Here is a 25,746-nt window from a genome sequence, read left to right as displayed (position 1 = left end):
ATTTTTCTAATTGTGATTTAATAGGTAAACAGGGTAGTTCTGCATGTTGTTAAACTGTCATGTTAATGAAATGTGGGTTGGTCAATGAATCATAAACCCTTACGAGATACATCTCATAAGTCAAACGCCGCAAGTCTCTCACTTATATGTGAGAAATAAAAATGTGAAATATTCTGCTGAGAAATAGTTGAACCTTGAGCATCAGCAAAGTCCAGAATACCAATATTGCTGCAGACTCTGGTACACTTGATAACCCTTTTATGGAATGCCAAGGATTCCTCACATCTCATACCAAGTACGTACCATAGGGTAATTTATTGCATTATCTACTCTACTTACAGGAATATACTACTGTTTCATATTAGGAATATACAATTAAACTAACATATAATTAAATTAAACATATGGTAACAGTTAATAGCAATCCAGTTCCTATATTATTTTGATTGCTAATTAAAATATGTATAATGCATAGCTCACCTTAATGTTATGTACATTGTGTTGTGTTTTATGTTTTACACTTGTTTGTGCATGCAAAATTAAAGATTATGGCTTCGCAATCACACACAAAATTAAGTTGGACAATAGGTGGTTAGTGATGGACCAAACATCACAGTTCTTCCCAATGGCACAGTGAAAAACTAGAATGGTGCGGGATGTTAATTGGTATCATAAGGTACGGGATCCCAGCGTTCAGAACACTAGTGCTGGAATCCCGGCAGCTTTAAGAATGCCGACATTGGTATGCCGACAGCCGGAATCCTGAATGTAAGTTTGCTGAGGGTTAGTGATAGGCTGTGGGGGGAGGGTTAGGGTTAGCCTATGGGGATGGGGAGGGGTGTTAGGGTTAGGCTGTGGGAAGGGAGGGTTAGTTGTGGGAAGGTAGGGATCAGGGTTAGTTTAGTTGCGGTCACCTGTTGGGATTTTGGCATTCGGAATGCCGGTGTCAGGATTCTGACCACCGGCATCCTCACTGCCGGTAACCCATACCCAACCCAAAGAGGCATGTGAACTGGATAACCGCAGAGTTGGCTAAATACATAGGGCCTAACTCATGTTTGTACGCTGTGGCTGATATTCACGCAATTATCGGCAGACCGTGTATGTGCTGTGATCGCACTGCGCATGCGTCAAGGTGCCACTGCGATCTCGCTTGCAATGAGGACTTCATGGGAAAGTGATTGACAGGAAGTGACCGTGTGGAGGTGTTAATGAAGAGTGGTTCATGGGAAAGTGATTGACAAGAAGTGACCTTGTGGAGGTGTTAATGGAGAGTGGTTCATGGGAAAGTGATTGACAAGAAGTGACCGTGTGGAGGTGTTAATGGAGAGTGGTTCATGGGAAAGTGATTGACAGGAAGTGACCGTGTGGAGGTGTTAATGGAGAGTGGTTGCGAAAACACAGGCCTGTCATTGCCGGGTCAGCTACGGGCTCGTATGTACAAAAAACATGGCGCCTGTGTTGCTACTGGCATGTCCAGTCTGTGTAGAAAGAGACTGTTTGCGATGGCTCCAGTGGGCATCTCTTTTCATTCCTGGGCTCAGCTTCACTTGCTATTATTAGCAGTTGTGAGGCCGAGAAAATGACACATGCTAAAGCACGTGCATACAAACATGAATTCTCCTTGTGGATTAAGTTGCGTTTACCTGGGCGCTAGTTACTTCTGCTATTATCCTGTGTCCTTCTCTGATTATATTAATGACTGTGATTGTACTCCTCCAGCCCTGCCTCTTGCCTCTTACCACTTCTGATCTAGTTCCTGACTATGCTTTCCCTTACTTGCCTTCTCCTCTGCAATACAGTGGTAAACTATGCAATAAGCAACAACATCTGTAGGCAACAGAGTGCCATAGTTAGCTCTAAGAGCAGGGGATCAGTAGTAGGGGAGAAGCATGAGAAGCCTAGGATAGTGGTGCTCACATAAATGTGGTCTGATAGAGTGGCACTACACCTGTTTGAAAGAACTTATAAACTTGTTTTAAAGGTCAGTCTGTGTGGCGTAAACTGCAGACACATACACATTGTAAAACAAAGCAATTTAACATTTAGATTAGACACAGGTAGGTGCTCCGTCACTACCCTGAGTTATCACAGTTCATGCAATCTATAGGTCAACCGCATTACTTTGAGAAAGTTGGAACATAATATCACAGTTACTGTATACATTGAATTACTATGTATTTGGACAAATGCAAAGCACACAAACGGGCTGTTATTCCATTTAACATGACCTAGAACATTCGGCACAAATGTATCTACACAGTGGGGCAGATTCATAGTGGCTGTATTTGCGTCCAGCCATGGAAGCCAGATTTTCTTCCTTATGCTAATGCCAGATTTCATTTAACTAATGACGGATCCGTGCGACAGAAAGCTCTTCTGCCCACTGACATCATTAGTGTTAGCTCTTGCACAGCCCCATGCTAGATGCAGGAAATCCATCAGAAAAAGGCTACCTTCCCTTCCCGGTATGTATCACTCAGAATTGCACAGAGCTTTAGATACAAGCCCATGATACTCCGACAATTTAGGACGGTTCCATGCACTTGCATTGTCGCTGCCCAGTTCTGTCCAGAAACACCCAATTTCACAGAAAGATAGAACCAGTGAAGTTCTGTCCGTCTCAGAACAGGACGGACATATGCAAATATGTGTACTTTCACATCTGCACGTGCGCTGAAAGTAAAAACTCGTCACGTGTCTAAGCGCCTTGAGTCCGATTGGAGAAAGAGCGCTATATAAATAAAATTATTATTATTATTAATGTCAGTACATCTATATTATGTGCACTACGGGTTCCATGGTACAAAAAATAAGAATTTATTTACCGATAATTCTATTTCTCGTAGTCCGTAGTGGATGCTGGGGACTCCGTCAGGACCATGGGGAATAGCGGCTCCGCAGGAGACAGGGCACAAAAATAAAGCTTTAGGATTAGGTGGTGTGTACTGGCTCCTCCCCCTATGACCCTCCTCCAAGCCTCAGTTAGGATACTGTGCCCGGACGAGCGTACACAATAAGGAAGGATATTGAATCCCGGGTAAGACTCATACCAGCCACACCAATCACACCGTATAACTTGTGATCTGAACCCAGTTAACAGTATGACAAACGTAGGAGCCTCTGAACAGACGGCTCACAACAATAACAACCCGAATTTGTTTGTAACAATAACTATGTACAAGTATTGCAGACAATCCGCACTTGGGATGGGCGCCCAGCATCCACTGCGGACTACGAGAAATAGAATTATCGGTAAGTAAATTCTTATTTTCTCTAACGTCCTAAGTGGATGCTGGGGACTCCGTCAGGACCATGGGGATTATACCAAAGCTCCCAAACGGGCGGGAGAGTGCGGATGACTCTGCAGCACCGAATGAGAGAACTCAAGGTCCTCCTCAGCCAGGGTATCAAATTTGTAGAATTTTGCAAACGTGTTTGCCCCTGACCAAGTAGCAGCTCGGCAGAGTTGTAATGCCGAGACCCCCCGGGCAGCCGCCCAGGATGAGCCCACTTTCCTTGTGGAATGGGCCTTGACAGATTTAGGTTGCGGCAAGCCTGCCACAGAATGTGCAAGTTGAATTGTGCTACAAATCCAACGAGCAATCGTCTGCTTAGAAGCAGGAGCACCCATCTTGTTGGGTGCATACAATATAAACAGTGAGTCAGACTTTCTGACTCCCGCCGTTCTTGAAATATATATTTTCAATGCCCGGACCACGTCCAACAACTTGGAATCCTCCAAATCGTTAGTAGCCGCAGGCACCACAATAGGCTGGTTCAGGTGAAACGCTGACACCACCTTAGGCAGAAAATGAGGACGCGTCCGCAGTTCTGCCCTGTCCGTATGGAAAATCAGATATGGGCTCTTATATGATAAAGCCGCCAATTCTGATACTCTCCTGGCTGAAGCCAGGGCCAGTAGCATGGTTACTTTCCATGTAAGATACTTCAACTCCACCGATTTGAGCGGCTCAAACCAATGGGATTTGAGAAAATCCAAGACTACATTAAGATCCCACGGTGCCACTGGGGGCACAACCGGGGGCTGTATATGTAGTACTCCTTTTACAAAAGTCTGGACTTCAGGAACTGAAGCCAATTCTTTTTGGAAGAAAATCGACAGGGCCGAAATTTGAACCTTAATGGACCCCAATTTGAGGCCCATAGACAATCCTGTTTGCAGGAAATGTAGGAATCGACCCAGTTGAAATTCCTCCGTGGGGGCCTTCCTGGCCTCACACCACGCAACATATTTTCTCCAAATGCGGTGATAATGTTGTGCAGTCACCTCCTTCCTGGCTTTTACCAGTGTAGGAATGACCTCTTCCGGAATGCCTTTTTCCCTTAGAATTCGGCGTTCAACCGCCATGCCGTCAAACGCAGCCGCGGTAAGTCTTGGAATAGACACGGTCCCTGCTGAAGCAGGTCCCGTCTTAGAGGTAGGGGCCACGGATCCTCCGTGAGCATCTCTTGAAGTTCCGGGTACCAAGTTCTTCTTGGCCAATCCGGAGCCACTAGTATCGTTCTTACTCCCTTTTGCCGTATAATTCTCAGTACTTTTGGTATGAGAGGCAGAGGAGGGAACACATACACTGACTGGAACACCCACGGTGTTACCAGAGCGTCCACAGCTATTGCCTGAGGGTCTCTTGACCTGGCGCAATACCTGTCCAGTTTTTTGTTGAGGCGGGACGCCATCATATCCATCATTGTTTTTTCCCAACGGTTCACAATCATGTGGAAGACTTCTGGATGAAGTCCCCACTCTCCCGGGTGTAGATCGTGTCTGCTGAGGAAGTCTGCTTCCCAGTTGTCCACTCCCGGAATGAATACTGCTGACAGTGCTATCACATGATCTTCCGCCCAGCGAAGAATCCTTGCAGCTTCTGCCATTGCTGTCCTGCTTCTTGTGCCGCCCTGTCTGTTTACGTGGGCGACTGCCGTGATGTTGTCCGACTGGATCAACACCGGCTGACCCTGAAGCAGGGGTTTTGCCAGACTTAGAGCATTGTAAATCGCTCTTAGCTCCAGTATATTTATGTGAAGAGACATCTCCAGGCTTGACCATACTCCCTGGAAGTTTCTTCCCTGTGTGACCGCTCCCCAGCCTCTCAGACTGGCATCCGTGGTCACCAGGACCCAGTCCTGTATGCCGAATCTGCGGCCCTCTAACAGATGAGCACTCTGCAACCACCACAGAAGAGACACCCTTGTCCGTGGCGATAAGGTTATCCGCTGATGCATCTGCAGATGTGATCCGGACCATTTGTCCAGCAGATCCCACTGAAAAGTTTGTGCGTGGAATCTGCCAAATGGAATCGCTTCGTAAGAAGCCACCATCTTTCCCAGGACTCTTGTGCATTGATGCACAGACACTTTCCCTGGTTTTAGGAGGTTCCTGACAAGTTCGGATAACTCCCTGGCTTTCTCCTCCGGAAGAAACACCTTTTTCTGAACCGTGTCCAGAATCATTCCCAGGAACAGCAGACGTGTCGTCGGGGTCAACTGAGATTTTGGAAAATTCAGAATCCACCCGTGTTGTTGCAGCACTAGTCGGGTTAGTCCTCCAGCTGTTCTCTGGACCTTGCCCTTATCAGGAGATCGTCCAAGTAAGGGATAATTAATACGCCTCTTCTTCGCAGAAGAATCATCATTTCGGCCATTACCTTGGTAAAGACCCGAGGTGCCGTGGACAATCCAAACGGCAGCGTCTGAAACTGATAATGACAGTTTTGCACCACGAACCTGAGGTACCCTTGATGTGAAGGGCAAATTGGGACATGCAGGTAAGCATCCTTTATGTCCAGGGACACCATAAAGTCCCCTTCTTCCAGATTCGCTATCACTGCTCTGAGTGACTCCATCTTGAACTTGAATTTTTGTATGTACAGGTTCAAAGATTTCAGATTTAGAATAGGTCTTACCGAGCCGTCCGGCTTCGGTACCACAAATAGCGTGGAGTAATACCCCTTTCCCTGTTGTAGGAGGGGTACCTTGACTATCACCTGCTGAGAAAACAGCTTGTGAATGGCTTCCAATACCGTCGCCCTGTCTGAGGGAGACGTTGGCAAAGCAGACTTTAGGAACCTGCGAGGGGGAGACTTCTCGAATTCCAACCTGTAACCCTGAGATACTACCTGCAGGATCCAGGGGTCCACCTGTGAGCAAGCCCACTGTGCGCTGACATTCTTGAGTCGACCCCCCACCGCTCCTGAGTCCGCTTGTAAGGCCCCAGCGTCATGCTGAGGGCTTTGCAGAACCCTGAGAGGGCTTCTGTTCCTGGGCAGGGGCTGCTTGCTGCCCTCTCTTACCCCTTCCTCTGCCCCGAGGCAGATATGACTGTCCTTTTGTCCGCTTGTTCTTATAGGACCGAAAGGACTGCGGCTGAAAAGACGGTGTCTTTTTCTGTTGGGAGGGGGTCTGAGGTAAAAAGGTGGATTTTCCGGCAGTTGCCGTGGCCACCAGATCCGATAGACCGACGCCAAATAATTCCTCCCCTTTATACGGCAATACTTCCATATGTCGTTTGGAATCCGCATCACCTGACCACTGTCGCGTCCATAAACTCCTTCTGGCAGATATGGACATCGCATTTACTCTCGATGCCAGAGTGCAAATATCTCTCTGAGCATCTTGCATATAAAGGAAAGCATCCTTTAATTGCTCTATAGTCAATAAAATACTGTCCCTATCCAGGGTATCAATATTTTCAGTCAGGGAATCCAACCAGACGACCCCAGCACTGCACATCCAGGCTGAGGCGATGGCTGGTCGCAGTATAACACCAGTATGTGTGTATATACTTTTTAGGGTAGTTTCCAGTCTCCTATCAGCTGGATCCCTGAGGGCGGCCGTATCAGGAGACGGTAACGCCACTTGTTTTGATAAGCGTGTGAGCGCCTTATCCACCCTAGGGGGTGTTTCCCAGCGCGCCCTAACCTCTGGCGGGAAAGGGTATAATGCTAATAACTTTTTTGAAATTAGCACTTTTCTATCTGGGTTAACCCACGCTTCATCACATACATCATTTAATTCCTCTGATTCAGGAAAAACTACAGGTAGTTTTTTCACCCCCCACATAATACCCCTTTTTGTGGTACTTGCAGTATCAGAGATATGCAAAGCCTCCTTCATTGCCGTGATCATATAACGTGTGGCCCTACTTGAAAATACGTTTGTTTCATCACCGTCGACACTAGATTCAGTGTCTGTGTCTGGGTCTGTGTCGACCGACTGAGGTAAAGGGCGCTTTACAGCCCCTGACGGTGTCTGAGACGCCTGGGCAGGTACTAACTGGTTTGCCGGCCGTCTCATGTCGTCAACTGATTTTTGTAATGTGCTGACATTATCACGTAATTCCATAAACAAAGCCATCCATTCCGGTGTCGACTCCCTGGGGGGTGACATCACCATTATCGGCAATTGCTCTGCCTCCACACCAACATCGTCCTCATACATGTCGACACACACGTACCGACACACAGCAGACACACAGGGAATGCTCTTATCGAAGACAGGACCCCACTAGCCCTTTGGGGAGACAGAGGGAGAGTTTGCCAGCACACACCCAAGCGCTATAATATATATGGGAACAACCTTATATAAGTGTTGTTCCTTATAGCAGCTTAAATATATCAAAATATCGCCAAAAAATGCCCCCCCTCTCTGTTTTACCCTGTTTCTGTAGTGCAATGCAGGGGAGAGTCCTGGGAGCCTTCCTCACAGCGGAGCTGAGCAGGAAAATGGCGCTGTGTGCTGAGGAGAATAAGCCCCGCCCCCTATTTCGGCGGGCTTTTCTCCCGGAGTTTTAGATATCTGGCATGGGTTAAATACATACATATAGCCTCAATGGCTATATGTGATGTATTCTTTTGCCATAAAGGTATTAAATATTGCTGCCCAGGGCGCCCCCAGCAGCGCCCTGCACCCTCCGTGACCGCTTGGTGTGAAGTGTGTGACAACAATGGCGCACAGCTGCAGTGCTGTGCGCTACCTTCTGCCGCCTGTTTCCGGACCTTCAATCTTCAGCATCTGTAAGGGGGGTCGGCGGCGCGGCTCCGGGATGAACCCCAGGGTGAGACCTGTGTTCCGACTCCCTCTGGAGCTAATGGTGTCCAGTAGCCTAAGAATCCAATCCATCCTGCACGCAAGTGAGTTGAAATTCTCTCCCCTAAGTCCCTCGATGCAGTGAGCCTGTTGCCAGCAGGACTCACTGAAAATAAAAAAACCTAAAAACTTTTTCTAAGCAGCTCTTTAGGAGAGCCACCTAGATTGCACCCTGCTCGGACGGGCACAAAAACCTAACTGAGGCTTGGAGGAGGGTCATAGGGGGAGGAGCCAGTACACACCACCTAATCCTAAAGCTTTATTTTTGTGCCCTGTCTCCTGCGGAGCCGCTATTCCCCATGGTCCTGACGGAGTCCCCAGCATCCACTTAGGACGTTAGAGAAAGACACTAATCATTTACTACAGTGCAAAACGGCAGCTCAAATGATTCTACATAAGCAGGAGCATAGCCAGAACTTTGTGGGCCCTATAGCAGCATATTGGAGGGGCCCCTGTCCCAATGCTTCTAGAGAAACTCCTCTTCTCAGCAGTTGATAATTTTATGCCCCATAATAGTGTCCTATTTTAATTTCTGAACCATAGTAGTGCCCTAATTAACATTATTTATGTCACAATGGTGGTCAATCCGAGTTGATCGCTCGCTAGCAGTTTGTAGCAGCCGTGCAAACGCTAAGCCGCCGCCCTCTGGGAGCGTATTTTAGCTTAGCAGAAGTGCGAATGAAAGGATCGCAGAGCGGCTACAAAAAAAAATTGTGCCGCTTCAGAGTAGCTTCAGACCTACTCAGCGCTTGCAATCCCTTCAGACTGTTCAGTTCCTGTTTTGACGTCACGAACACGCCCTGCGTTCTCCCAGCCACGCCTGCGTTTTTCCAGGCACGCCTGCGTTTTTACGAACACTCCCTGAAAACGGTCAGTTGACACCCAGAAATGCCCACTTCCTGTCAATCACTCTGCGGCAGCCAGTGCGACTGAAAATCTTCGCTAGACCTTGTGTGAAACTACATTGGCCGTTGTGAAAGTACGTCGCGCGTGCGCATTGTGCTGCATGCGCAGAAGTGCCGCTTTTTTGCCTGATCGCTGCGCAGCGACCGAAAACAGCTAGCGAACTACTCGGAATGACCACCATTATAGGGCCGCCAGTACACATTATGGAAGAAAGTACACCCAATTCACAGTATAACATACAGTGTCCAAAGTTCATATTATGCCACATTACAGTGCCCCAGTTCATATTACGTATCATTGAAATGTCCTCCAGTCCATTTTATACCACATTACAATGAGCAGGTCCAGGGTATATCAAGCTATATTGCAGACCCCAAGGCAAAATTTGTAAGGGCACCAATGGTGAAAAATGTATATAACACAAGTAACTTTGGCAGGGAAGGGGGGCCCCTCTCAGCTCCGGGCCCCATAGCAGCTGCACTCCCTGCACCTACGGAAGCTACGTCCTTGTATATAAGGGAGCTTATGTAAGTGGGCTTATAGAAGAGGCAGTTCTGAAAACCATTTAGAGATATGTGTCAGCATACTTTTGTTAGTGTACTCTATACAATGTATTTATTTTAATTCTGTGGTATTTTATACTGTGTAATCGATGAATAGCTACTTTATGTTACAATGTTTTAACAATCTTGCTTGAAGGAAATAACCCATGTAATATTTATAATTGGTGGCCAACTGCAACAAACCACTCTCTACAGGAGTCCTTTAAGGGGAACACTGGCTAATGGTACTTGTAGCTGCTCTATAATCAGTCTCACAGCTGGAATGCAAAGGTTCTCCCTGCCCATGTATTTACCCAACATAATGGAAACTATACAAGTAATAATCCTTCAAGATTAATTTCCAGTGTCTACTTCTTTTCATCTGTTTAAGATATCAGGCGATTTCTCCATAACATAAATGGACGCAGGATAAACTTAAAGGCCAAATTCCCCACTCTTAGGCTCTGATAAGCATTGCATTGGGAACATGTATTCCTTTCAAATGCCACTACCACTAAACATCAATAGCTGCTGCTTAGCTGTTTTTCAGGGTACAGATATTTCTGCACCTATTCATGTTCTCAGCAGGAGTTGAGTAAGCTTCACTTGATGCAAACACGATGTCCATCAAAAAATATAGAGAAGGACATACTTGATTCCCGGAGGAGCCTAAAACAACAACCAGGCCTCTTTCTCTATTGGACATCAAAGAGAAGTGATATAATATATTTACTATGCGACGCACAGTAAAGCAGAATATTTTGCTGTTCAGTTGAGGAACTCCCCCACTGATATAAGGTTGTAACAATTTTGCTCAATGTTCAAGAAGTTTTTTGTTATGTAACCACTTGTGAAGGTATAAAAGTGACAATCTTTACTGAGCTCAATTTATTCAGAGACAGATGTCGCTTATTTCGATGTTCCACGTCACTCAATGTATTATAACTTCAGCCTTATGAGTGTACAGGGAAGGTGGCAACTGCCATTATCAATGCATCTTCCACTTTGTCATGTGCTGTAACTTCTGCTATCATGGAGCAACTGACTTACTTATCAGACATAAACTCTGGCAGACACCCGTACATGTCTAACCCAGGACCCAATTGTGAAAACCCCCTTTACACTACACGGCGGAGCCGTGTAGTTGCTGGGTTGACCCTTTCCACATATAAGCCATGTCTGCCCTGACATTCTACAAGCCAGGGCTGCCAGGCTGCTCTCATGTCACGCTTATACACACACACATACATGTCATACACACACACACACGTCACGCTCATACACACTCACGCAATCACACACGCCTTCTCCAGCCACCAGACCTCGTCTGTGGTTGAGCCAAGACACTAGCCATCCGCTGGACAAGGCATCCTAGTGTGCGCTGCTTCTATGCACTGCAGCTTGGGCTGGACACCTCTTTCCACGCCATCAGGTACTCGCTCTTCATCCCTTGCTATATCATCCCCAGATATAGCGCTGCCAGTATTTGCTATTGTAGGAGAGAGAGACCACCCTCTCCAGGCACCCCTGAAAGGCCAACCATCTTTTTTCTAGGTGTGACCTGGCTGTCTAAAAACCCGGGTTGCCCCATTCTGACATAAGCAGGGGCACTGACCCAGGTTGCAAGTCACAGGAATAACCCTTTTTGGTTGCAGGATCATCGATCTGGGACTATCAACATGGGTCTGACATAAGCAGAACCTGGGTTAACTCATCAAATTCCTGGGTTTCTTCTTATATCTGAAAGGGGTGTTACTAACATCAGGTTTATTGGCAAACTTGTATATATCTCCTAGCCAGGCCAGGGACTTACTGTAAGCTGTATGTCTGGGCATCATAACAAAATTGCACTAGAACCCTCTACAGTCTGCACACGATCTTAAACCCATTCCTTGTATGCTTCACTATGGTCAGCAGAGATATTCTGTTAGCTGGTGCCACAGGATTTAATTGTGGCAACATGCCTAGTGGCTACAGTGACAAGGCAGCAGTGGCTGTAGAAGTAGGGCATGTGAGAGAAACACTTGTGGGCAGAAGGGCATATGATTATGAATTAAATGTTGGTTTTGAGAGAAAAGCTGGTGGGCAGAGGACATGTGAGTGGAAAACTGCTGGGCAAAATGGTGTGGGGGACGACGACATCTGGTGGGCAGAGAGCCTGAGAGTGAAAAGATGGTGGACAGAGGGGCATGTAATGTCATAGCTGGTGGGCAGAGGGGCATGTGAGGGGAACAGCTGGCATAGAGTTTTACCTTTTCATTTTTTTATTATTTAGAATAGACCCACTTTATGTGTTGTGCAGGTATAGGGACATTTCACACTACCTTTAAACAAGTGTATAAAATACAGAGAATGACTTCAAAGTTTTCTTCGTTTTTTTCTTTTAAGTATCTGTTTCTGGAATATTGTGAAAAGTTTTTAATTGCCAACACTTGCAACTCTCTCTCTAGAAATCCTGCATTTGTCCCTGGCCAGCAATGGAGCCTGGAGAGCATTCACCATCAGACACACGTTCAACAGACCTCGTGCATCAGGGCTGCTGCCTTGCCAACTTGACAGGAGGGGGTAACAGTCATTATTTTTTTACAAAAGTAAAAAATGGTTAGGAGGCTGAAGTCTTGCACCAACCCTTTGAATGCAATAATTTTCTGCCCTTTTATTAATGTATTCATAATATCAGGTGTGATTATTTAATTTTATTGTGGCAATACATATGAAATCCAATGCTGTGCAACATGCATATATAAGAATGTCTGATTAAATAGAAATATTGCTGAAATACGGCACAAAAAGAAATCCAACCTGTTTTTCTTAAAGGAAAGTCGTCTCGGGCATCCTGAGCTCCTGGCAAAGTGTATTTATATGATGGTGAGGTCCCACTTAGTGGAGGAGAACTTTGATCCAGTGACGTGTGATGTGCAGCCCTGCAACAGGAATACAAATGAGTAAATATATCAGATAACATGTAGCCAGCTTTTCCAACTTCTGCATATTAGTGGTTTCCTTGGTAGAACTTATCCATGTATTATATATACTGTAGCACACTGATATAAACACAGAGAGGAGGCGTGGAGGCAGCTAAGTCCTGCCTATTTGTATAGTATGGGTCATACAGGCCAGAGGATGTCTAAAGTGGTACTGTATACTGTATATCCAGTGAACACTTTCCTGATTTATCATGGATTTTGATACTGTTGCATATTTTGAACATGAGAAATGCAACAAATGAAAAACAGCAGAAAATATTTAATGGTCACAACAAAGTGTAAAAGCCATTTGATCACTATATTGTGACATCATGCCGCTTGTTTTGTGCAGCTGTGCATGTGCTCACAGAGTCATACACCGATGTAAGTGGTTGCAAGACAAATGATTTGCTCATGATATTGGCCAGAGATGAGCGGCCTGGGTGACAACCACCCAGAATGCATTGCAACACATGTAAGCGTTAGATTTAAAAAAAAAAAAATCAAGTTAAACATATTAAAAACAGCCCTGCTGCCTTCTTAATACAGTATATAAGCTAAGTAACGAGGGTGAAAGCAACAGTATTTTAGTTAATTATCTTTTGCCATTCAGATTTAAGTTACAATCTAAATTCTGCTGAGGGTTGTGCAAACCATCTGCTGAACTGGACAGTGCAAAATGGGGGTCTGAATTTATTTCTACACAGTGCTTTCACATAGGTTCTATTATAGAAGTGTACTGTACTGACCCACTGCTTTAGCATATAACAAATTACCCCCCAAGCATCTTAAAACAGCAGCTCATGACCAAAGACTATTTTAATAAAATAAGGGGCAGATTTACGTGATATACTGTAATCTTGTAGTTAACCTAACCAGCTATATAAACATTACTAGTAAAAATAAGAATTTACTTACCAATAATTCTATTTCTCGCAGTCCGTAGTGGATGCTGGGGACTCCGTCAGGACCCATGGGGAATAGCGGCTCCGCAGGAGACAGGGCACAAAAGTAAAAGCTTTAGGATCAGGTGGTGTGCACTGGCTCCTCCCCCTATGACCCTCCTCCAAGCCTCAGTTAGGATACTGTGCCCGGACGAGCGTACACAATAAGGAAGGATTTTGAATCCCGGGTAAGACTCATACCAGCCACACCAATCACACTGTACAACCTGAGATCTGAACCCAGTTAACAGCATGATAACAGCGGAGCCTCTGAAAAGATGGCTCACAACAATAATAACCCGATTTTTGTAACAATAACTATGTACAAGTATTGCAGACAATCCGCACTTGGGATGGGCGCCCAGCATCCACTACGGACTACGAGAAATAGAATTATCGGTAAGTAAATTCTTATTTTCTCTGACGTCCTAAGTGGATGCTGGGGACTCCGTCAGGACCATGGGGATTATACCAAAGCTCCCAAACGGGCGGGAGAGTGCGGATGACTCTGCAGCACCGAATGAGAGGACTCCAGGTCCTCCTCAGCCAGGGTGTGCCCCTGACCAAGTAGCAGCTCGGCAAAGTTGTAAAGCCGAGACCCCTCGGGCAGCCGCCCAAGATGAGCCCACCTTCCTTGTGGAATGGGCATTTACATATTTTGGCTGTGGCAGGCCTGCCACAGAATGTGCAAGCTGAATTGTACTACACATCCAACTAGCAATCGTCTGCTTAGAAGCAAGAGCACCCAGTTTTTTGGGTGCCTACAGGATAACAGCAAGTCAGTTTTCCTGACTCCAGCCGTCCTGGAAACCTATATTTTCAGGGCCCTGACAACATCTAGCAACTTGGAGTCCTCCAAGTCCCTAGTAGCCGCAGGTACCACAATAAGCTGGTGCAGGTGAAACGCTGACACCACCTTAGGGAGAAACTGGGGACGAGTCCGCAGCTCTGCCCTGTCCGAATGGACAATCAGATATGGGCTTTGTGAGACAAAGCCGCCAATTCTGACACTCGCCTGGCCGAGGCCAGGGGCAACAGCATGGTCACTTTCCATGTGAGATATTTCAAATCCACAGATTTGAGCGGTTTAAACCAATGTGATTTGAGGAATCCCAGAACTACGTTGAGATCCCACAGTGCCACTGGAGGCACAAAAGGGGGTTGTATATGCAGTACTCCCTTGACAAACTTCTGGACTTCAGGAACTGAAGCCAATTTTTTCTGGAAGAAAATTGACAGGGCCGAAATTTGAACCTTAATGGACCCCAATTTGAGGCCCATAGACACTCCTGTTTGCAGGAAATGCAGGAATCGACCGAGTTGAAATTTCTTCGTGGGGCCTTCCTGGCCTCACACCACGCAACATATTTTCGCCACATGTGGTGATAATGTTGTGCGGTCACCTCCTTCCTGGCTTTGACCAGGGTAGGAATGACCTCTTCCGGAATGCCTTTTTCCCTTAGGATCCGGCGTTCCACCGCCATGCCGTCAAACGTAGCCGCGGTAAGTCTTGGAACAGACATGGTACTTGCTGAAGCAAGTCCCTTCTTAGCGGCAGAGGCCATGAGTCCTCTGTGAGCATTTCTTGAAGTTCCGGGTACCAAGTCCTTCTTGGCCAATCCGGAGCCACGAGTATAGTTCTTACTCCTCTACGTCTTATAATTCTCAGTACCTTGGGTATGAGAAGCAGAGGAGGGAACACATACACCGACTGGTACACCCACGGTGTTACCAGAACGTCCACAGCTATTGCCTGAGGGTCTCTTGACCTGGCGCAATACCTGTCCAGTTTTTTGTTCAGGCGGGACGCCATCATGTCCACCTTTGGTCTTTCCCAGCGGTTCACAATCATGTGGAAGACTTCCCGATGAAGTCCCCACTCTCCCGGGTGGAGGTCGTGCCTGCTGAGGAAGTCTGCTTCCCAGTTGTCCACTCCCGGAATGAACACTGCTGACAGTGTTATCACATGATTTTCCGCCCAGCGAAGAATCCTTGCAGTTTCTGCCATTGCCCTCCTGCTTCTTGTGCCGCCCTGTCTGTTTACGTGGGCGACTGCCGTGATGTTGTCCCACTGGATCAATACCGGCTGACCTTGAAGCAGAGGTCTTGCTAAGCTTAGAGCATTGTAAATTGCCCTTAGCTCCAGTATATTTATGTGGAGAGAAGTCTCCAGACTATATCACACTCCCTGGAAATTTTTTCCCTGTGTGACTGCTCCCCAGCCTCTCAGGCTGGCATCCGTGGTCACCAGGACCCAGTCCTGAATGCCGAATCTGCGGCCCTTTAATAGATGAGCACTCTGCAGCCACCGCAGAAGAAACACCCTTGTCCTTGGAGACAGGGTTATCCGCTGATGCATCTGAAGATGCGATCCGGACCATTTTTCCAGCAGATCCCACTGAAAAGTTCTTGCGTGAAATCTGCCGAATGGAATCGCTTCGTAAGAAGCCACCATTTTTCCCAGGACCCTTGTGCAATGATGCACTGACACTTTTCCTGGTTTTAGGAGGTTCCTGACTAGCTCGGATAACTCCCTGGCTTTCTTCTCCGGGAGAAACACCCTTTTCTGGACTGTGTCCAGAATCATCCCTAGGAACAGCAGACGTGTCGTCGGAAACAGCTGCGATTTTGGAATATTTAGAATCCACCCGTGCTGTCGTAGAACTACTTGAGATAGTGCTACTCCGACCTCCAACTGTTCTCTGGACCTTGCCCTTATCAGGAGATCGTCCATTTTCTTTGAAGAAGAATCATCATTTCGGCCATTACCTTGGTAAAGACCCGGGGTGCCGTGGACAATCCAAACGGCAGCGTCTGAAACTGATAGTGACAGTTCTGTACCACGAACCTGAGGTCCTGGTTCGCTATCACTGCTCTGAGTGACTCCATCTTGATTTGAACCTTTGTATGTAAGTGTTCAAATATTTCAGATTTAGAATAGGTCTCACCGAGCCGTCTGGCTTCAGTACCACAATATAGTGTGGAATAATACCCCTTTCCTTGTTGTAGGAGGGGTACTTTGATTATCACCTGCTGGGAATACAGCTTGTGAATTGTTTCCAATACTGCCTCCCTGTCGGAGGGAGACGTTGGTAAAGCAGACTTCAGGAACCTGCGAGGGGGAGACGTCTCGAATTTCCAATCTGTACCCCTGGGATACTACTTGTAGGCTCCAGGGGTCCACTTGCGAGTGAGCCCACTGCGTGCTGAAACTCTTGAGACGACCCCCCACCGCAGCTGAGTCCGCTTGTACGGCCCCAGCGTCATGCTGAGGACTTGGTAGAAGCGATGGAGGGCTTCTGTTCCTGGGAATGGGCTGCCTGCTGCAGTCTTCTTCCCTTTCCTCTATCCCTGGGCAGATATGACTGGCCTTTTGCCCGCTTGCCCTTATGGGGACGAAAGGACTGAGGCTGAAAAGACGGTGTCTTTTTCTGCTGAGATGTGACTTGGGGTAAAAAAGGTGGATTTTCCAGCTGTTGCCGTGGCCACCAGGTCCGATGGACCGACCCCAAATAACTCCTCCCCTTTATACGGCAATACTTCCATGTGCCGTTTGGAATCTGCATCACCTGACCACTGTCGTGTCCATAAACATCTTCTGGCAGATATGGACATCGCACTTACTCTTGATGCCAGAGTGCAAATATCCCTCTGTGCATCTCGCATATATAGAAATGCATCCTTTAAATGCTCTATAGTCAATAAAATACTGTCCCTGTCAAGGGTATCAATATTTTCAGTCAGGGAATCCGACCAAGCCACCCCAGCGCTGCACATCCAGGCTGAGGCGATCGCTGGTCGCAGTATAACACCAGTATGTGTGTATATACTTTTTAGGATATTTTCCAGCCTCCTATCAGCTGGCTCCTTGAGGGCGGCCGTATCTGGAGACGGTAACGCCACTTGTGATAAGCGTGTGAGCGCCTTATCCACCCTAAGGGGTGTTTCCCAACGCGCCCTAACTTCTGGCGGGAAAAGGTATACCGCCAATAATTTTCTATCGGGGGAAACCCACGCATCATCACACACTTCATTTAATTTATCTGATTCAGGAAAAACTACAGGTAGTTTTTTCACACCCCACATAATACCCTTTTTTGTGGTACTTGTAGTATCAGAAATATGTAACACCTCCTTCATTGCCCTTAACATGTAACGTGTGGCCCTAAAGGAAAATACGTTTGTTTCTTCACCGTCGACACTGGAGTCAGTGTCCGTGTCTGTGTCGACCGACTGAGGTAAATGGGCGTTTTAAAGCCCCTGACGGTGTTTGAGACGCCTGGACAGGTACTAATTTGTTTGCCGGCCGTCTCATGTCGTCAACCGACCTTGCAGCGTGTTGACATTATCACGTAATTCCCTAAATAAGCCATCCATTCCGGTGTCGACTCACTAGAGAGTGACATCACCATTACAGGCAATTGCTCCGCCTCCTCACCAACATCGTCCTCATACATGTCGACACACACGTACCGACACACAGCACACACACAGGGAATGCTCTGATAGAGGACAGGACCCCACTAGCCCTTTGGGGAGACAGAGGGAGAGTTTGCCAGCACACACCAAAACGCTATAATTATACAGGGACAACCTTTATATAAGTGTTTTCCCTTATAGCATCTTAATATATAATCATATCGCCAAATAAGTGCCCCCCCTCTCTGTTTTAACCCTGTTTCTGTAGTGCAGTGCAGGGGAGAGCCTGGGAGCCTTCCCACCAGCAGTTCTGTGAGGGAAAATGGCGCTGTGTGCTGAGGAGAATAGGCCCCGCCCCCTTTTCGGCGGGCTTCTTCTCCCGTTTTTCTGACAACCTGGCAGGGGTTAAATACATCCATATAGCCCCAGAGGCTATATGTGATGTATTTTTAGCCAGTATAGGTACTTTCATTGCTGCCCAGGGCGCCCCCCCCAGCGCCCTGCACCCTCAGTGACCGTTGGTGTGAAGTGTGCTGAGAGCAATGGCGCACAGCTGCAGTGCTGTGCGCTACCTCATGAAGACTGAGAAGTCTTCAGCCGCCGATTTCTGGACCTCTTCTCTCTTCAGCATCTGCAAGGGGGTCGGCGGCGCGGCTCCGGTGACCCATCCAGGCTGTACCTGTGATCGTCCCTCTGGAGCTAGTGTCCAGTAGCCTAAGAAGCCAATCCATCCTGCACGCAGGTGAGTTCACTTCTTCTCCCCTAAGTCCCTCGTTGCAGTGAGCCTGTTGCCAGCAGGACTCACTGAAAATAAAAAACCTAATAAAACTTTTACTCTAAGCAGCTCTTTAGGAGAGCCACCTAGATTGCACCCTTCTCGGCCGGGCACAAAAACCTAACTGAGGCTTGGAGGAGGGTCATAGGGGGAGGAGCCAGTGCACACCACCTGATCCTAAAGCTTTTACTTTTGTGCCCTGTCTCCTGCGGAGACGCTATTCCCCATGGTCCTGACGGAGTCCCCAGCATCCACTTAGGACGTCAGAGAAACAAAACTATTGCTTTTCAACACTACAATTTATTGCAACCGTACTAACATTTAATTCACCAATGCAATCTTGTGAAATGCACATTTTATCTATTTATTTATTTATTCATAATTGACTATACAGTATACATGGCTTTGAAACATATTTTTAGTTTTATTATAACTATCTGTAGATGGAATAGTGTTGATTTGAAAGTAACCGTAATTCATAATTCATAAATAGAATAGCTAAAGGATTTTAGCCACTTGCTCAGTCTGCATTTACATGTACAGTATCAGCTGGTTTCAGCTTAAATACCAATAAGACATTATTTATGCAAATGAGGTTTAAAGCACTTTAAATGTACAGTAAACTAGTATATGTAGCCCAAGATTGAAGATGCAGAAAAGTGGACTTAAAAATCAAAACTTTTGGAAATACAAAATTACTATTATATTTATGACCAAATTGTTATGTCAATTAAATGACATTTCACAGGTGCCTTCTGGAGAAGAGTAACTTTGTTTCTAGCCTATCTACTTCAAACTGAGTTTTCAGCTGAGGTTCTGTATATAAAGACAGTAGTGGATGCTCTCATCTCGCTATCAGACTTAGCAAAGCAATGAGGAATAATATTATTTTACCACTATTGCAGCTCTCCGCATAACGGCTGAGCCAGGTGCAAAGATGCCGCTAATCTTACATCTTGATTTTAACCAAGAAGGATAGATACAGTATACTGAAAAATGTTTACAAATCACCTAATAAGTAACTGTAGAAAAAAAATGAATATTCATTTATAAACTGTATGTAGCCAATGCAAGCAAAGACTATAAAAATTATCCTCAGCAAGTAGAAGTGATTGTTTTCCCAATTAAAAAAAAGTTATTAACACTCCATTTTATTCATGTTATTACATAAACCACTATCAAATGCTGTACTTAAAACCCAGATGTAGATGTGTGAATAGAGATCTCTGCTGTCAGTTAATGCTGATTTAACTAACTTAGGTCTCACTGTCTCCACTTTGTCCTACTTTACATTCTGCAGTAGCTGAGTACAGTATTCAAAATGGACATACATTTTCACACACACACACACACACACACACACACACACACACACACACACACACACACACACACACACACACACACACACACACACACACACACACACATATATCCAAGCAGCATTTTTATGGAAGTATTTTACACTGTAACTTATATTTAAAATAATATACAATTATTGGTGACCCTGTCATTTGTAATAGGCTAAGTAGAAACAGAGACAATTACCACAATTTCATACTATTTAGAATACAGACAGAAATCACTAAATAACAAAGTTTTTCTCCTTCAGTTGTGACTAACAGCAATACTTCAAGTCAATTAAGCCTAGGAAGTTGAATGCCACGTTTTATCATTCTACAAGTGTTATTCAACCTTACTGTAGGCTACTTTTTGAAAAAGCTATTTAGCTCTATAAGGGAGAAGTCTGAGAATCAGAAATATAACTAATCTAAATGAGTCCGTGTTTAGAATCTAGGGGCCTAATTCAGACCTGATCACATCAGCAAACGTTTTCTCTAATGGGCAAAACCATGTGCAGTACGGAAGGGGGCATGTGCAGAGAGAGTTAGATTTGGGTGTGGTGTGTTCAAACTGAAATCTAAATTGCAGTGTAAAAATAAAGCAGCCAGTATTTACCCTGCACAGAATCAATACAACCCACCCAAATTTAACTCCCTCTGCACATGTTACATCTGCCCCACCTTGCAGTGCACATGGTTTTGACCATTAGAGAAAAAGTTTGCTGCTGCGATCAGATCTGAATTAGGCCCTAGGTGCTAAGAAATTAAAATCTCTGTTACACACACTATGTTGTATAACGTATTAAGACATCACTCATCTTAGAATCACGGGTGAATTTAAGTGGCCTAGAACCCTGTGAGATTATGGTGGAGATTTATCAAAGCTTGGAGGGAGATAAAGAACCAACCAATCAGCTCCTGTTATTTTACAGGTTGTGTTTGAAAAATGACAGGAGCTGATTGGTTGGTACTTTATTTCTCACTACTTTATCTCTACTTTATCTCTCTCCAAGCTTTGATAAATATTCCCCTATAAAAGCAAAGATCCCTTAGATGCCTTATAACCAGATCGCTGATTGCAACATTTCCATCTTCCCAAAATCTATTCCCATTCACGTAGTATACAATGGTGTCTATATATTAAGCCTTGGAGAGAGATAAAGCGGAGAGAGATAAAGTTCCAGTCAATCAGCTCCTAGCTGCCATGTTGCAGGCTGTGTTTGAAAAATGACAGTTTGGAGCTAGTTGGTTGGTGCTTTATCTCTCTCCACTTTGGGGTCATTCCAACCTGATCGCACACTGCAGTTTTTCGCAGCGCAGCGATCAGGTCCCTACTGTGCATGCGTATGGGCCGCAAAGCGCACATGCATTGTACTTGTACAAAGCGGTTCGTTGCTGAGCGATGGATTTAACGAAGAATCCATTCGCACAGCCGATCGCAAGGAGACTGACAGGAAGAGGGCGTTTGTGGGTGTCAACTGACCATTTTCTGGGAGTGGTTGGAAAAACGCAGACGTGTCCATGCATTTGCAGGGCGGGTGTCTGACGTCAATTCCGGGACCGGACAGGTTGAAGTGATCGCAGCGGCTGAGTAAGTTCAGACCTACTCAGAAACTGCACAGAACTTACTCAAACTGTGTTTGTACTGCTCGGCTGCACAGGCGTTCGCACACTTCGCAAAGCAAAAATACAGTCCCCTTTGGGCGTCGACTATGCGTTTGCACGGCTGCTAAAAACAGCTAGCGAGCGATCAACTCAGAATGACCCCCTTTATCTCTCTCCAAGATTTAGTAAATAGACCCCAAAGTTCCTAACAGCACGTATGGCTATATGGCAGAAAGCAATAGCGAGCCTTAGGCTAAATGTCTTAAACAACCCTGGGGCCCGAGTAAGGAAATCCATCTGTCCCTTTCATATTCTGCCAGTGCTTGGAGGTATAGCTTTATCTGAGCTAACAGAATACAGCTATGGGATATATTTATAGTCCTGCTAACACTGGCTATGTGACACATACTGTAGCTCCACCAGTGTATTGCAAATGATACCCGTTCTTTATGTAACTGACATATTCTTATATACCCCTAGGGGTATATGCAATTGCGGTCGAATTCCCGAAAATGTCGAAAAACGGGACATTTTCGCCCCCCAAAAAAATTCGACAATGCAATTCAGTACTTTTCGCCAGAAAAACGGACTTTCCAAATTCGACTTTTGAAATTCGACATTTGTCAAATTCGACATTTCTGCAATGGTACAAATGCGGCAATTCGACAAAAGTATATTCAATTGAAGATTGTAAATTCGACAACAGTGCTTTTAGACAGTAAATTCGTAATTTTCAATCCGCCACACTTTGCTGGCGAAATCTAATAAAAAAATTTAAAAACATTTTTTTTTCTGTTTTTTTTAATTGGTAATAGCATATCTATTTATATTAGGAGGGATTAGGTACTTGGTTTGTCTATTTTGGAGGCACAAGTATTATTTATATATTTTAAAAAAAAATATATATATATATATATTTTTTTTTTTAATGGAATGGTAAAAATCCCGAAAAAAAATGCGTGGGGTCCCCCCTCCTAAGCATAACCAGCCTCAGGCTCTTCAAGCCGGTCCTGGTTCTAAAAATCAGGGGGAAAAACTGACATGGGATCCCCCGTATTTTTAAAACCAGCACCGGGCTCTGCGCCTGGTGCTGGTGCAAAAAATACGGGGGACAAAAAGAGTAGGGGTCCCCCGTATTTTTTACACCAGCATCGGGCTCCACTAGCTGGGTAGATAATGCCACAGCCGGGGGTCACTTTTATACAGCGCCCTGCGGCCGTGGCATTAAATACGCAACTAGTCACCCCTGGCCGGGGTACCCTGGGGGAGTGGGGACCCCTTCAATCAAGGGGTCCCCCCCCTCCAGCCACCCAAGGGCCAGGGGTGAAGCCCGAGGCTGTCCCCTTCATCCAAGGGCTGCGGATGGGGGGCTGATAGCCTTTTGAAAAATGAAAGAATATTGTGTTTTCCAGTAGTACTACAAGTCCCAGCAAGCCTCCCCCGCAAGCTGGTACTTGGAGAACCACAAGTACCAGCATGCGGGAGAAAAACGGGCCCGCTGGTACCTGTAGTTCTACTGAAAAAAAAATACCCAAATAAAAACAGGACACGCACACCGTGAGAGTAAAACTTTATTTCACACACGTCGACACACACATACTTACCTATGTTCACACGCCGACCTCTGTCCACTTGTCCAAGTAGAAACCACGGTGTACCTGAAAATAAAATTATACTCACCTGATCCAGTGTCCTGTGGTCTTTTATTATAATCCACGTATTTGGCAAAAAAAAAAAAAAAACGAACACCCAGACCAGGCGGACTGAAAGGGGTCTTATGTTTACACATGGGACCCCTTTCCCCGAATGCAGAGACCCCCGTGACTCCTGTCACAGAAAGGTCCCTTCAGCCAATCAGGAAGCGCCACTTCGTGGCACTCTCCTGATTGGCTGTATGCGCGTCTGAGCTGGAAGACAGCGCATCGCACAGCTCCCTCCATTAGTTTCAATGGTGGGAACTTTGCGGTCAGCGGTGGGGTTACCCGCGGTCAGCCGCTGACCGCGGGTGACCTCACCGCTGACCGCAAAGTTTCCACCATTGAAAGTAATGGAGGGGGCTGTGCAATGCGCGTCTGAGCTTAGACGCGCAGAGCCAATCAGGTGAGTGCCACGAAGTGGCGCATCCTGATTGGCTGAAGGGACCTTTCTGTGACAGGAGTCACGGGGGTCTCTGCATTCGGGGAAAGGGGTCCCATGTGTAAACATGGGACCCCTTTCAGTCCGCCTGGTCCGGGTGTTCGTTTTTTTTTTTGCCAAGTACGTGGATTATAATAAAAGACCACCTGGATCAGGTGAGTATAATTTTATTCACAGGTACCCCGGATCGTCGGCGACATTGGAGACGTGGCAGTTGGCGGGTCAACATAGGTAAGTATGTGTGTGTCGGCATGTATGAAATAAACTTTTACTTTCACGGTGTGCGTGTCCTGTTTTTATTTGGGTATTTTTTTTCCAGTAGAACTACAGGTACCAGCGGGCCCGTTTTTCTCCCGCATGCTGGTACTTGTGGTTCTCCAAGTACCAACTTGCGGGGGAGGCTTGCTGGGACTTGTAGTACTACTGGAAAAAAACAATATTCTTTCATTTTTCAAAAGGCTATCAGCCCCCCATCCGCAGCCCTTGGATGGGGTGGACAGCCTCGGGCTTCACCCCTGGCCCTTGAGTGGCTGGAGGGGGGGACCCCTTGATTGAAGGGGTCCCCACTCCTCCAGGATACCCCGGCCAGGGGTGACTAGTTGCGTATTTAATGCCACGGCCGCAGGGCGCTGTATAAAAGTGACCCCCGGCTGTGCCATTATCTACCCAGCTAGTGGAGCCCAATGCTGGTGTAAAAAATACGGGGGACCCCTACTCTTTTTGTCCCCCGTATTTTTTGCACCAGCACCAGGCGCAGAGCCCGGTGCTGGTTTTAAAAATACGGGGGATCCCCTGTCAGTTTTTTCCCCGGAGTTTTAGAACCAGGACCGGCTCGAAGAGCCCGAGGCTGGTTATGCTTAGGAGGGAGGACCCCACGCAATTTTTTTTCGGGTTTTTTACCGTTTTTCCCCGCTTTTTAACATTTTTTAAAATCGAATCAAAATCCGTCAAATCGACCGTTTTTCGACAGCGGGACTGTCGAATCCGTTTTTATTGAATATGTTGAATTCCGGCACTCACCTGCCGGAATTCGACGGTCGAATTGTGTCGAATTAAAAAACGGGCGAAAAATTGCCGCGATTCGCCGGCAATTGCATATACCCCCTAATCTAGTCCACTGATATGTAATGCTAGTGTCACCCTTGCATTTCTAGGGGTAAACAGATTGACACTTGATTTCTTTATAATAAATAATATTCCTGAAATCAATAACATGACACATCTATTATTGCTAATTGTATCATTGAATTACAGCATAACAGGACGAGAATAAAATATTTTCAGCAGAGCAAGTCTGGACAAATGTAACCACAAGTTAGTAGCCATGGCTAAAAGTTAGGAGCCAATCACTTTTAAATAAGTTGAGAGTTGCTAAGACATTATAAGGGGAGAGGTTATACATAATAACTACATCATTGAGTGACCAACAACTCATTACTGAAATAACATTTCTGTAGTAAACAGCTCAGGTGACTTTATATTTTACTCAGCCCACATCCAACACATTATGGGCAAGATGTATTAAGCCTCTGGCAATTGTCCAAACAGACAATGAGCTACTAAAGGGGGGTACTCACGGGAGAGATGTGTGCTGAGCGATCTTAACACAGACCGCTCAGCACACATCTCTCTCCCCGCTCAGCACAGCGCGATGTGCTGAGCGAGGGGGAAAGCCGACGGGGGGCCGCTCACTTCACACAACGGTGAAGTGAGCGACCCGCTAGATTGAGCCTGCATGCAGGCTCAATCTAGCATCGGCGATAGCGATGCGCGGGGCCGCGCATCGCTATCGCTGGAGGGCATACACACGGCAGATCCGTGCTTAAAATCTAAGCAATCTAGCAAGATTGCTTAGATTTTAAGTACGGATCTCTCCGTGTGTACCCCCCTTAACTGTCATTTATTTGAAATGACAGTAAGGGTGTGTACACACAGTGAGATATTTTCTTTCGATTTTGACTATATAGTCAAAATCGCAAGAAAAGTTAGTGCAGATTGCAA

At 46.0% G+C, this 25,746-nt stretch overlaps 1 protein-coding gene across 4 annotated transcripts in view; it reads right to left on the bottom strand.

Annotated features, from left to right (window-relative positions):
- The window catches only part of HDAC9 (histone deacetylase 9), a 1,168,275-nt gene that overhangs the window by 211,189 nt on the left and 931,340 nt on the right, over positions 1–25,746 (bottom strand). For all 4 annotated transcript variants that reach the window (XM_063921745.1, XM_063921748.1, XM_063921746.1 and 1 more), the window contains one exon: positions 12,360–12,481. In XM_063921745.1, coding sequence (XP_063777815.1) covers positions 12,360–12,481 — 122 coding nt within the window. The remainder of the gene's footprint in view (positions 1–12,359; positions 12,482–25,746) is intronic.

This window comes from Pseudophryne corroboree, chromosome 5, assembly GCF_028390025.1.
Source record: "Pseudophryne corroboree isolate aPseCor3 chromosome 5, aPseCor3.hap2, whole genome shotgun sequence".
NCBI classification, from domain to species: domain Eukaryota; kingdom Metazoa; phylum Chordata; class Amphibia; order Anura; family Myobatrachidae; genus Pseudophryne; species Pseudophryne corroboree.
Note: the sequence above shows the minus strand (reverse complement) of the source record. Positions and strands in the feature narration are given on the sequence as shown.